This window comes from Nothoprocta perdicaria, unplaced genomic scaffold (assembly GCF_003342845.1).
Source record: "Nothoprocta perdicaria isolate Ctin4 unplaced genomic scaffold, notPer1 scaffold_140, whole genome shotgun sequence".
NCBI lineage: Eukaryota > Metazoa > Chordata > Aves > Tinamiformes > Tinamidae > Nothoprocta > Nothoprocta perdicaria.
Window position 1 is genome coordinate 1,154,593 of NW_020454539.1, and position 12,931 is coordinate 1,167,523.

At 37.8% G+C, this 12,931-nt stretch overlaps 1 protein-coding gene across 1 annotated transcript in view; it reads left to right on the forward strand.

Annotated features, from left to right (window-relative positions):
* Positions 1-12,931, forward strand: part of LOC112943125 (E3 ubiquitin-protein ligase HERC2) — a 102,007-nt gene that overhangs the window by 31,019 nt on the left and 58,057 nt on the right. Inside the window, exons 9-25 of the mRNA XM_026034241.1 lie at positions 553-726; positions 1,389-1,577; positions 2,199-2,350; positions 3,067-3,224; positions 3,672-3,785; positions 4,843-5,094; positions 6,048-6,241; positions 6,743-6,943; positions 7,598-7,826; positions 7,918-8,042; positions 9,416-9,594; positions 10,258-10,442; positions 10,760-10,915; positions 11,168-11,353; positions 12,249-12,419; positions 12,537-12,640; positions 12,752-12,902. Coding sequence (XP_025890026.1) covers positions 553-726; positions 1,389-1,577; positions 2,199-2,350; positions 3,067-3,224; positions 3,672-3,785; positions 4,843-5,094; positions 6,048-6,241; positions 6,743-6,943; positions 7,598-7,826; positions 7,918-8,042; positions 9,416-9,594; positions 10,258-10,442; positions 10,760-10,915; positions 11,168-11,353; positions 12,249-12,419; positions 12,537-12,640; positions 12,752-12,902 — 2,920 coding nt within the window. The remainder of the gene's footprint in view (positions 1-552; positions 727-1,388; positions 1,578-2,198; positions 2,351-3,066; positions 3,225-3,671; positions 3,786-4,842; positions 5,095-6,047; positions 6,242-6,742; positions 6,944-7,597; positions 7,827-7,917; positions 8,043-9,415; positions 9,595-10,257; positions 10,443-10,759; positions 10,916-11,167; positions 11,354-12,248; positions 12,420-12,536; positions 12,641-12,751; positions 12,903-12,931) is intronic.

A 12,931-nucleotide genomic window follows, 5' to 3' on the forward strand; every position in this document is an offset into this window, starting at 1 on the left:
GTACTTAACTGTAGATTATTTGAAAAGAACATTATGTTGGTATCAAATTTCTGCCTGACAAAAAAAAATACATTTATGGAAACGGGTTTTTGATGTACTTCTGCATTAAGTGTTTTGCATAAAAGATTTATAGAGTGCTGCTGTTTGATTGTYATGTATACGTTTGAATTTCATGAGGCAGAGTAATTTTATGGCACTGTTAAAGGTAAGCCTTGTGTTTCAAAGTGCTGCTGCTTTTGTGACTATTAACTTAGTGTTGGCCAGTTAATTTTTTTACACGTTTGGATTGTTTTGCTTGGATTTAAACTATGATGTTCAGTGCACATTATTGATATTGGTAAAATAGAGCAGGAAAGTTTATAGTGTATATTTTCCTCGATGAATGTGTTTGGAATTTTCCTTTACCACGGGAGAAAAGATGAGCAAAGTTGATTTAGGTTCTTTTAAACTCATGCAGGTACTCAGGATGTCTAAAGTGTATCATGGCTCTGTATGTGTAGTGGCACAGAAATACTGGGAATGTTTTTCTGACAGCTCCTTCTTCTTTTTCAGCTGCTGACTTTTCCTCTGAGTCCAAATGAAAGTTTTCTAAGGTATCTGACCCTACCACAGGACAATGAACTAGCAATTGATCTGAGACAAACAGCTGTAGTGATCATGGCCCACCTAGACCGCCTGGCCACCCCCTGCATGCCTCCCCAGTGCAGCTCTCCTACATCTCACAAGGTAACTCTTTGCAACAGCAGGTTTGGTATGATTTACTTCCTCACATTTGAAGCGTAGCTAGTGTGTCTGTGTACATCTGTATCTATTTAGCTCAAGTATAACTAGTTTTCAGTTTAGAAAGATAACTCCCTAAATCCTTCTGTTTGCCTTTTTTTTTTTTTTTTTTTTCTTATCAAATGGCAACCTTGAATTGTCTAAATTTTTCTTATTTTGGAATCTTTAATTAGGTATAGCCCTTTCTCGGTAAATCAGCCTTCAAATGTAGTTGTATGGTTTGTGGAACATGTCTTATTACAGCATTGACTGCTGCTGTTCGTTGGGCTGTTGCCTATATTTTTGAAGAGTAAATCCTCAGGACAAGACTTTATAAATTTTGAAGTCTGATATATGGAAAAGTAAATGTTAAACTTCCTAGCTTAAAGAATCTCTGAACACTCACTATATATACTCATAGTGAACTCTAACACTAAATGGTGTGATGCATGCAGGTCTTTGCTTTTGAAATTCTGCTGAGAGATAAGATTAGTGACTRTTGGCAGTGATGACTGTGATAGTTTTCATACTCGAAAGATACTGAAGTCTTAGAAAGTGTTCTGCTTTATATATTTTAACCAAGCCACATATTTCAAAATTCATACTTGATGGAATTTTTCATTTTCCAGGGATCTCTGCAGGAGGTCATTGCTTGGGGCCTAATAGGTTGGAAATATTACGCTAATGTGAGTGGCCCAGTGCAGTGCGAAGGACTTGCCAATCTTGGAGTGGTTCAGGTTGCCTGTGCAGAGAAACGTTTTCTGATATTATCTAGAAATGGACGTGTTTACACACAGGCATACAACAGTGATACCCTGGTGAGTGGTTTTTACRTGGATTTCTAGACCTGTTCTCTTCAGTATTTTATACCATGAATTTGCTCTTACTATTGGTAGTATCTCGGGAGTAGATGAGGACATGGTAACTTGTGAGCTTCTCTGTTGTTGAAGTTTTAGAAGTTAKGATTTTGATCATTTATTGAATTGATTAAATATATCTGATTTCTGTAATTTTTATCAAGGTGGAGATTATGAACATATTAATAACTGCTTTCATCAGTACACTCATCTTGGTAACAGATAGTAGGCAGCTATAAAATGGATTTCTGTTCTGTGATATATTGCCATACCCAAATTGTGTAGTTTCTTAAATAAAACTCTACAGTAGCAGGCATGTTCATAGTCTATAAGGTTAAGATAAACAGCACTATCATGTAGACCTTTAAAGGATGAGATGAAAACAAGTTCAGAGCATTAGTTTTGTCAGAATTCAATATKTGCACTTACATATATTATTGAACTGTTATTTTCTTCTTCACTGAATTATTATTAATTCAGAATATTGCTGAAGTGGTGGGAAAATCTTGTCTCATCTTTCTGTGTATGGGCAAGTGATTCAAAATATAAGCAGCTTGTGTGTTGCTTTTGTTTGGTTCACAGGGACCACAGCTGGTGCAGAGTCTGGCTTCCAGAAATATTGTGAAGATTGCAGCCCATTCAGATGGACATCACTATCTTGCCTTGTCAGCTAATGGGGAAGTTTTCTCTTGGGGTTGTGGAGATGGTGGAAGACTAGGCCATGGAGATACAGTGTATGTAATACAAATGATCATAACATAACATATATTCTGAGTTCCACACTCAGAAATTGTTTATTTTGTGTATGAGCCCTTTAAAGAAATATTACAGAGATACTGCCAGTGGCAATGAAGTCATGAACAAAAGTGAATGTACTCTGATCATGATTTGTTGAAGACCACTAGTATGTCTGAATCATTAAGTTTTTGGCAACAAATCAGGCAAATAAGATAGTTTGGGTCCTATCCTAGTCAGATAGCTGTGACCAATTCAGCAAGCAAATCGACTGTTAATGCTGGCATAGTAACTGACAATGCTTATGTATGCAAATGTTTTRTGGATTTTAATATGGTGGGTCGTTTTTCATATGAAATTACCATAAAGGCAATTGCTTTAGAAATGAGTATATTTCAGTACAGTGTTAGTATATGTTCTCCATACCTTAGAAAGTCTCATGAAAGAACAAATGCCCATCAGGTTAACTAAAAGATCCGTAGGTCAGTCACTCTGTTGGAAATAAAAGCAATAGATGTCAGGTCTCCCTGTGATGAAGTGTATTTTGCTGAACTCCATTTTTTGACTTATAACTCTACTTAAGTCTTGCTGTGTCAGACTAGTAATAACGTTTGCATCTGTAATTGCAGCAATTATTTTCTAACAAATATAGCACATCTTTCATTAACTATTTATCATATCATGTGTAGTGAAATACTGCATTTCTTTTAAATAGTCCTCTGGAAGAACCAAAGATGATAACTGCTTTATCTGGGAAGCAGGCTGGGAAACATGTTGTTCATATTGCATGTGGAAGCACCTACAGTGCAGCCATTACAGCTGAAGGAGAGCTGTATACATGGGGACGAGGAAACTATGGCAGGCTGGGTCATGGTAAGTTACTTGATATCTTAAAATAACGGCACAGGAATGTTCAGTGGGTATTTGTAATGTTCTTTGATATACCTACAACTGCTTTGAGAAGAGCATATGGTCTCATGTATATTGAAATGGGAATTAATGGGAACTYGAGGTAAGAAACACCTGCCTTGACCCCTTGTCCTCATGCCTCCTCATTAAGTCTACTTCATGGTCTAAATCAGAATTAGATACATGAGAAATGACATGGGACCTTAATCATGATGCTTAAATCTGTTTAAAACAACCTTCCCTCCCCTTTTCCTTTCCTTGTCGCTTTCTTCCCCCTTCTCCCCATTTTAAAAAAAAAAAAAAAAAAAAAAAAAACACAAAGAGATCCCTGAAACCCACAACCACAACCAAAACCAAATAAAAGCAAAAAATGAGAAAACTCAAACTTTCCTGGTCTTCTTTCTTTTGAAGGTTCCAGTGAAGATCAGACTATCCCTATGTTGGTCTCTGGGCTGAAAGGACTGAAAGTTATTGACGTGTCCTGTGGGAGTGGAGATGCTCAGACTCTTGCAGTTACTGAAAATGGTTAGTAGCAAAATAATCTAATACTTTTAAGTAAAARTATCTTTTTATACCTATAGCAGATACCTATGCTGAAGATTTCATGTTTATTTCTAGTGGCTTAAATTCCATAAGAACTTGAAACAGACATTGATTTTGAAGAAATACATATATACAAGTTTGCATACATTTTACAAATAACATATACAGACATGCTTCTGTGCACATAGATATACTTTAATTATGCATATGTATATATTTGCATTTTACTTATCTATTTAGAATACTCACGTAAATGTGTAATATATACACAAATAGTACATATATACACATGTACATTAAATTATGGAGAGTACTAATGCAAATAGCTCCTGTTGCTACAAGAGCCATATTGTTGAGAAAGAGGGTTGTCTGGATCAGCAAGTGGGAACTACCAGAGAAAGGCTGTGCTTGAAATGCTGCTTCCCAGCAGCCCTGGGTCAGGTASCTGCTGAGGTGAATTCAAAATGTGGATTTGACCGTGCGAGTCCACGATTCGCAGGTGCACAGCTCTTGGAAGTGAGTCATTTCTTTAAAATGCAGCCAATTTATGGTGTTAAGAGCTATATAGAAGCAGAAAGGTGTGCTATTGCAGCAGGCAGAAGCCTTCCTTTTCTTACATGCTTCCCTTGCTTCCCAGCGTTTCTGAGAAGCTAGCTGACAACAACAGGAGTTAGGAACACTTTCTTTTTGGATGCATATAGATTGACCAGTCTTGAGCTGTTAAGTGAATTTAGTGATAGAGGCAAAATGACAACTTTTGTATACTAGTGGATTTTCAGTGCATGATGTATGCTATGCTTGGTGTGTTTTGTTTTGCCAGTTTGAGAACTTTTCATATCAGGGACCGCTAGGCAAATTTTTTCTTCCTAGTTGCTTAATTTCAAGGACAATCAGAGGTGAATTTGTAACTRCTATTCAAATTTGTGCTAATATTTAAATCTGATGTTTTTAAGAACTTACTTGTCAGAATAGATAGTCCTTACATTAAAAATTAATTCATTATTRATGTGTATGTATTGATTTTTCTTTTGTTCTAAAGGCCAAGTGTGGTCATGGGGTGATGGAGATTATGGAAAACTAGGAAGAGGAGGCAGCGATGGTTGCAAGACTCCTAAGTTAATAGAAAAACTKCAAGACCTGGACATTGTGAAAGTCCGCTGTGGAAGTCAGTTTTCTATTGCTTTAACCAAAGATGGCCAGGTCTACACGTGGGGAAAAGGTGACAATCAGCGACTTGGGCATGGAACAGAGGAGCACGTTCGATATCCCAAACTGTTGGAAGGCTTGAAAGGTAATGATTGGAATACGGAAATACTCAGAAGGTCTTTTTGTTGTTGTTACAACTATTTATTTTCATGCGAGTGATCCAGTCTCCAAGATGGACAATACCATGTACACTGATGTGTTCTTTTTTGTTTTGTTGCATTTATGTAGATAGTAGTATATTTCTCACCACTTCTGTCTTTTATACATTTAAAATTCACAGAATATCACAGAATATTTAAGGTTGGAAGGGACCTCTAGAGATCATCTAGTCCAACCTTCCTGCTCAAGCAGGCACACCYAGAGCAYGTGRCACAGGGYGGCATCCAGGCGGGTTTTGAAGACYTSCAGAGAAGGAGACTCCACAACCYCCCTGGGTAGCCTGTTCCAAAATTCCATCAGACTTGGAGAYGCTTTGTCAAATTAAWTGCTTCATCTCCTGTGTTCACCATATTCTTACTGCTTTTCTTTTATTAGCCTCAGAGAAGTAATTTTTTAAAACCTTTTTCTGCATTTTCATGCAAATAAATAATTACTTAGGATGAGAAAGTGAATAAGATAAACGGGAGCCATTGGCCAATAGTGATGTCCTTAACATTGTGCTTTTGTAAGTATTTTTGACCAGCTTGTAAGAGGGTTGAAGGATGTTTCTTCTGTTTGTGAGAAATTTGAGATTTTGTAGGGGGAGATGAAAGAAAAACTTACTGAATAATTAAATAGAAAGTTTACAAAACAGAGCAAGACTCTTGCAAGCCTGTAGACTTTGTCTCTGAAGCTCTCTCTTGAGAATCTTTGAACACTTCAGTCTCCTGTGCTGGGCATTCCTACTTGCTACACACGCGTAGCGGAGGCAGTGGATGCGCATGGCATGTTCACAATCAACTGTGGTTGTAAATACTGTGGTTTTGCTCATCTCGACTGTTTTTCTGTCAGTCACTGTAGCTTTTAAGCTACATTTTCAATATTTGATGTTCTTGTCAGGAAAAAAAGTGATAGATGTGGCAGCTGGCTCTACCCATTGCCTGGCGCTGACCGAGGACAGTGAAGTGCATAGCTGGGGGAACAACGATCAGTGTCAGCATTTTGATACCTTGCGGGTCACCAAACCAGAGCCCGCAGCTCTGCCAGGACTAGACACAAAGCATATTGTTGGAATTGCTTGTGGGCCTGCCCAGGTAAGTTTCTAAGTTTTGTTATTTGTGGTTTGTCCTGATTTCTCTCTCCGAGACTACTTCTGTACACTTATCCCATTCTCTCCTTCTGTGCCTGCGTACTAAGGTATTTCTCATTCTGAATAGTGTAAGACTTGGCAAAAGCAGTGCTTACCGTGCAGTTATTCTACCAAAAAGCACTGACTAGCTTGGCCTCTCTCAGCTATTGAGGATATTAGCTATTTACTTGTTATTTCTGGTGCAACGCTGTGATAGTGAGGTACCTGGATTGGCATAACAGCATGTTGGAAAATAATGTGATAAAAAGCAGTTGTTTTCTAGTTTTGGTAGTGTTTTGTATGTACTTACAAGGTTGCAAGAGGTTCTCTGTAGCAGATGTGTTTATACAGTTGCTGTACTTAATACTGTTCAAAGGTTCATGTTAGCTCTGCACTTGTCTTTAATCAATGCTCTCCGTATATATGGAAATAACTGTTATCCTTTCTACATTGTTTCTGTTTATAGAGTTTTGCTTGGTCATCATGCTCGGAGTGGTCGATTGGTTTGCGGGTGCCTTTTGTGGTGGACGTTTGCTCCATGACATTTGAGCAGCTGGATCTCTTACTGAGACAAGTGTCGGAGGGAATGGATGGCAGCTCGGATTGGCCTCCACCTCAGGAAAAGGAGTGCATGGCCGTGGCCACATTAAACCTTCTAAGGCTTCAGGTACCCTCAATTTCTTGTTGGGTAGCCGCTGGGATAAGTGTTTCAGCAACTACCTGAAGGAAGATTGTGGGCTTAGTTTGCTTAAAAGCATTTTAATGATTTTTTTTAAAAAATGAATTAAATACAATATTGCTTTTCCTTTGGAATTCTGCAGGTGGTATTTGTTTTAACGTTAGCTTTCCTTGCTTTACAGCTTAGGGCTGCCAAAAAAGCTTTTCGTTTGACAGTTTTTGAGTTGCCTTTAAAATGAACTATAAAAATAAAATGTAAATTGGTATACTTGCTGAATATAGTACTTGCTGTCAACAGATTTTGAACACTTAATGTTTTAATTAGCCTTTAGAAGAGTGAGCATCTTTGGGTATTTGACACTTACTGAAGATGTGCTGCTTTTCATAGCATAATGTAGGAAAGTAGAAACAGTATTGTCTTCAGGTGGAGTTTAGAAACTGTATTAGGTTTAGGTTGTTATTATTCATAGCTTTGGGTTATTTARTTATATAAGGCTGCAATCCTCTGGTTTAAAATAGTTTTAATTAAAAAAGAGAGATGTGCATGTGTTTGAGCAAACCCCTTCCCTTTCATTTTACAGATTTATAGGTGAGATGCTTAGATGAGTAAGCTAACGTAATTTCTGTTGGTTTGTTTTCCAAGCTGCACGCTGCCATTAGTCACCAGGTGGATCCCGAGTGCCTCGGCCTGGGTTTGGGCGGCATCCTGCTCAACAGCCTGAAGCAGACGGTGGTTACGCTGGCCAGCAACGCCGGCGTCCTCAATACCGTGCAGTCGGCCGCCCAAGCCGTGCTGCAGAGCGGCTGGTCGGTGCTGCTGCCTACGGCGGAGGAGCGGGCAAGGGCGCTCTCCGCTCTCCTGCCCAGCGCGGGTACGTCCCAAGATGAASCAGAAACCCCCCAAACGAACCTATGACTTTGTGCTTTCATTTCTAGTTCGTTAAACGATTCTTCCATTCTTAGTTTCAGGGAATGAAATGAGTGTAAGTCCAGGCCGTAGATTTATGATTGACCTTTTGGTGGGCAGCTTGATGGCTGATGGAGGCTTAGAGTCTGCCCTCAACGCTGCCATTACTGCAGAAATTCAGGTACGTTTCGGCAGAAAAACTGTGTTCTGGAGTTTTGAAATGTTGTTATCCCCTTTTCACTTGAACTGTGCAGCAGTGTTCGTATGGAAGCATGAATCACAATCCCCTTTTTAGCAGAGTGTTTATTTTTGTTGCCTGGAGTGTTGATTTTAAAACGGCAACAGTTTTTTTCCTTAAAGGTTTATAATAGGAGCATAATTTTACAGTGCTTTGTAGCTGTCTGTTTGATGCCTCAGTTCTTCACAACCTTGAGTTTCCCCATGTCCCACCATCAGAAATTTCAGCTGTATTAGTTGTATGTTAAAGGTGAATGAACTCCTTGTAATGTCCCTCTMTTCTGTAGGTTCATTTTCAGACTGCTTAAAATGTTTGACAAAGGCTGGCTGGTTACACAGAGATTGAAAGAAACATTCTATATATACTGTCCTCTCCATAAGCCTCTCAGATATGGCATGTTCTCTTTACAAGCCCAGGCAAACTACCCTCGATTGTATTTATGTATGTCTGTGAAAACAGCAATGTGCATTTCTCTTGTAGCCTTTTTATTTGTTTGATTTTCTATAATCTCCTGTGGAAAGTGAGAGTGACACTGATGTCTATTACAAGTTTTTTCTGTGCGTGGCAGAATAAGAATAGATAAGAGCTACTTAAAATGACTTGGCTTTTTATAGTTCTCTGAAAGACTGATATTGCTATCCCTTTTTCTCAGCTTACAAGACAGAAAATATCCAGAGGAGAGACTAGAGCTGCAGTTAGATTTTTCTGATATACTTCTTTCTTGGTTCCATTTTATTTATTTATTTATTGCATTTTAAAACATGCAGGACCTCTAAATTCTTAAACCTCCTAGGATGTGTATGCATAGCTCATATGCCTGAGCTAACTTTAAGGATATCATGGAAGGTGATGTAGGTGGTAACATGCACTAGTGTACAGGTTAATTTATGTTTCCTAAAAACTGTGTGCATCAATCTCAGCAGAGTTTTGTGTGACTCCAATTTAGGAACAAATCTAACCTGGGTTGTTCTCCTTTGAAAGGGGATTACTACTTTTGTACAGACCTTCATTTGCAAAGYCTGCAGCAGCTATCATGTCAAAACATAAATAGGAAAGAAATTACTTGTTAACTTTATTAGTGGAAGCTGAATTCAGAGTTTTTATAATAATTGTAAAGGGATGAAGGAAGAGACAAAGAAAACGGGTGCCCATGTAGTCTTTACATGGAGTATAGAATGTAAATTGTCTCATATGCGTTGTTTCACTTCTGGAGTAGGCAAGAAGGACTTCATCTTGGCTTTGTAAATCTTGTTAGTAAAATGTTTTGTAATCATAGTTGCAATTTACTCTCTACTACATTTAATTTAAAATTCTAGGACATTGAAGCGAAAAAAGAAGCCCAGAAGGAAAAAGAAATTGATGAACAAGAAGCAAATGCATCAACGCTTCATAGGAGTAGAACTCCGTTGGATAAAGACCTTATTAATACTGGAATCTATGAATCTGCAGGAAAACAAAGTTTGCCATTAGTTCAGTTAATTCAGCAATTACTAAGGTATTTGCTTCAAATTTATCTTTTTTTTCCTCTATAGAAATCTCTAGATATTGTGTTAGATTTATGAAAATCTGTTGTAATTTTTTCCTTTATAGAGGAAAAGGTATTAATTCTATATAAAATATTTCAATTTGGAAAATCTACAGAAATTATGAAATATTTTGCTGGATTTTGACTGGATTTTTGTTGGCAAAAAAAATGGAGTTTTCTATTACTAGCATTTCAGCTCCTCAGAAAGCAAAATATTGAGCATTCTCCCAGTCTGTTTGTAGCTTTGCTATTTTATGTGGTTGACTAAGGAGGAAAGCTCTACTATAACCACCTAAATAAAGGAAGACTTGTTGCTTTGCTCTTGTACATTTTGGTGGTACTTCTTGCACTTTGAGAAGCTGTGTAACAAAGACTGTGAAGATTTAGAAGTTTTTCTTACAAAGTAGATTCATCAGCATAGAACTGAATTTTCTACCTTAGGGAGATTCTAGGAGGGACATGAAGAAGGGGAGAAACATGACAACCACAACAGTACATAGGCCATAGAAACACCAATTAAACTTTTGCTGGAATTTCTAACAAATAAATAAATGAATAACCTATGCAAGCTTTTCTTGTATGATGTCCTCTTAAACACTTCTCTTTTTTTTTTTTTTTTTTTCCCCCAACTAGAAACATTGCTTCACAAACAATAGCCAAGCTGAAGGATGTTGCTCGTCGCATTTCTTCCTGCATGGACCATGAACTCTATAGCAAGGAGCGATCTGCTTCTCTGGATTTATTGCTCCGTTTCCAACGTTTACTTATTAGCAAACTTTACCCAGGAGATTATGTTGTGCAGGTCCCTAATATATACAGTAAGTTATTTTAAAAAAATATACTAAAGAACAAAATGAACAGCGAAACAAAAAGCACTTATGTAATATCCTTTTTGCAGAGTTGTCAGCTTTGGTATCTTTTCTTTCTGTAAAGAATTTTTTAAAGATAACTTTCTGTTTCAGAAAATCTCTTTGGAATGCAGGAGAAATTAAGTCAAACTTTTTAAAAGATTAAAAAGCTGTTTTAATTTCTTTACTCAGTGCTAATAGAGTGGCTGCATTTTGGAGAAGTTTGATGGTGTGGAAGTTGATGAGTGGCTTTTATGGTTTCTGTGTTCTTTCTCCCTTTTATACAGGTCCAGATCTCCTTGGAGTTGGCTCTTTGCTGAAGAAATACACTGCCCTTCTGTGCACACACATCAGTGATATACTTCCTGTGGCAACCAGCATTGCTTCTGCTAGTCATAGGCATTTTGCAGAAGTGTCCCATGTTGTCGATGGAGATTTAACAGGTAGCTTTTTCTCTATTCTCCACCTTCTATCCCCTTCTAGGAAGTCATAAAATGTAGATATCCTTGAGGGTTTTAAATAAGTGAGAAGAGTCAAATTAATCTCTCTGTTTGGGGGAGACAGGSAGATTTGTCTGCAAGATGAGAGCTTTATACTAAAGCAGTGGTACAAAATAGACTGTGTTGCTTGGTGACTTATTTCCAGCAGGTTGTAAACGTAGATTTTTACTTAAATCTGAATATTTTCTGTTTTAGGTGTTCTTCTTCCAGAATTGGTGGTTTCTATAGTGTTACTCCTCAGTAAAAATGCTGGGTTAATGCAGGAGGCTGGTGCTATCCCTCTGTTGGCTGGCTTGCTAGATCATATAGACAGATTTAACCAATTGGCCCCTGGAAAGGAAAGGGATGACAACGAGGATTTGGCATGGCCGGGAATAATGGGTATGTGTTAACAGCATCTCAAATGTTTATTTATGTTTTGATGAAATGGCTGTATAAAAATGGTAATTATTTATGAGCTATTCCCAGAAAGGTAGTACTACTTTATAGTACCAGAAGATTTTTTTAATTCCAATTGATTCGAAAGACAGTGTTTCTATCAGTGAACTCTTAAGAAGAGTAAGTGGAGATAGTATTAAACAGATTATAAATGCAGCTTTTAACTAATTGAACATTGTGAAAATGTGCATTTCTGACTGTTTATGGAATGGAACATGATTACTATAGCCAAAGAACAATAAAAATCATACTGCTAGACAGGAGTACATTGGGAGAGTTTGGAGAGAGGAAAAAGAAAAATAAAATCGTGTAAAGATTCCAGTGGTGCTCAGGTGATTAAGCAGATGGAGAGAAATATGTGCAAGTATTACTCTGATGCTTATTGCCTGGATTACCTGTAGTGTGACATAAATTGCTGAGTTTTAGTGTTTATGTGACTTTTAATTAAGGAAAAAAGGGGTTGAGAGGGAAAATGACGTATATTCTGTGCCCTTTATCTGAATGCAGTTTGGGCAGATAGTGAAGCAGGYTTATGGTAGCTTTAAGAGAGAAACCGCTAGAGCAGTAATTTGCTAGAACAGCAGTTACTCTGTTCCATCTCCAAAGAAAACAGCCATGTAGCTGGGCAGTACCAGGTTCRTCACAAAATGATATTGGTTACTGCATAAAGTAGTAAAATATAGAGATAATTTGACTGTATATCGCATTACTACTAACATATTCAGAGACGTTTTGACTTTTAAGCATGTCAAAGAAACAAGCTGCCTTTGAATAGACTTGAAGAATTTGGTAAGTTGGCTACTAAAATCTTATATATAATTCTGTTTTATACCCGTAGGTTCGTTTTTTACTAGCCAGAGTTGCAGAAATAATGAAGAGGTGACACTGATACGTAAAGCTGATCTAGAGAACCACAATAAAGATGGAGGATTCTGGACGGTAATCGACGGGAAAGTGTATGATATAAAGGACTTCCAAACCCAGTCTTTAACTGGCAATAGTATACTTGGTGAGAATCAGCACCTAAACCGAAGATACAGATTTTTTTTTTTTTTTCAAAACTAGCTAGTATAGATAGCTGTCTTATGTAGTATGTATTATACTGACTACTTTGTTCTTTCATTAGCTCAATTTGCAGGTGAGGACCCAGTTGTTGCTTTGGAAGCTGCCTTGCAGTTTGAAGACACACGGGACTCGATGCATGCCTTCTGCGTTGGCCAGTATATGGAGGTAAAATGCTCGGGTAGAAAGGGTTTATTCATTCAAAGTAAAGTGTTGTTTTCTTTAAAACCTTTGGTTGGGGCTCAGTTCTAGCTTTCAACTAGTGTTTCTTTTAATTAGCCTGACCAAGAAGTGATTACCACACCAGACCTCAGTAGTCTGTCATCACCTCTAATAGACACAGAGAGGAATCTGGGTCTTCTCCTGGGACTGCACGCTTCCTATCTAGCAATGAGTACACCGCTTTCTCCTGTGGAGGTTGAATGTGCAAGTAAGCAGAACTTTGTTTTAAGTTTAAAT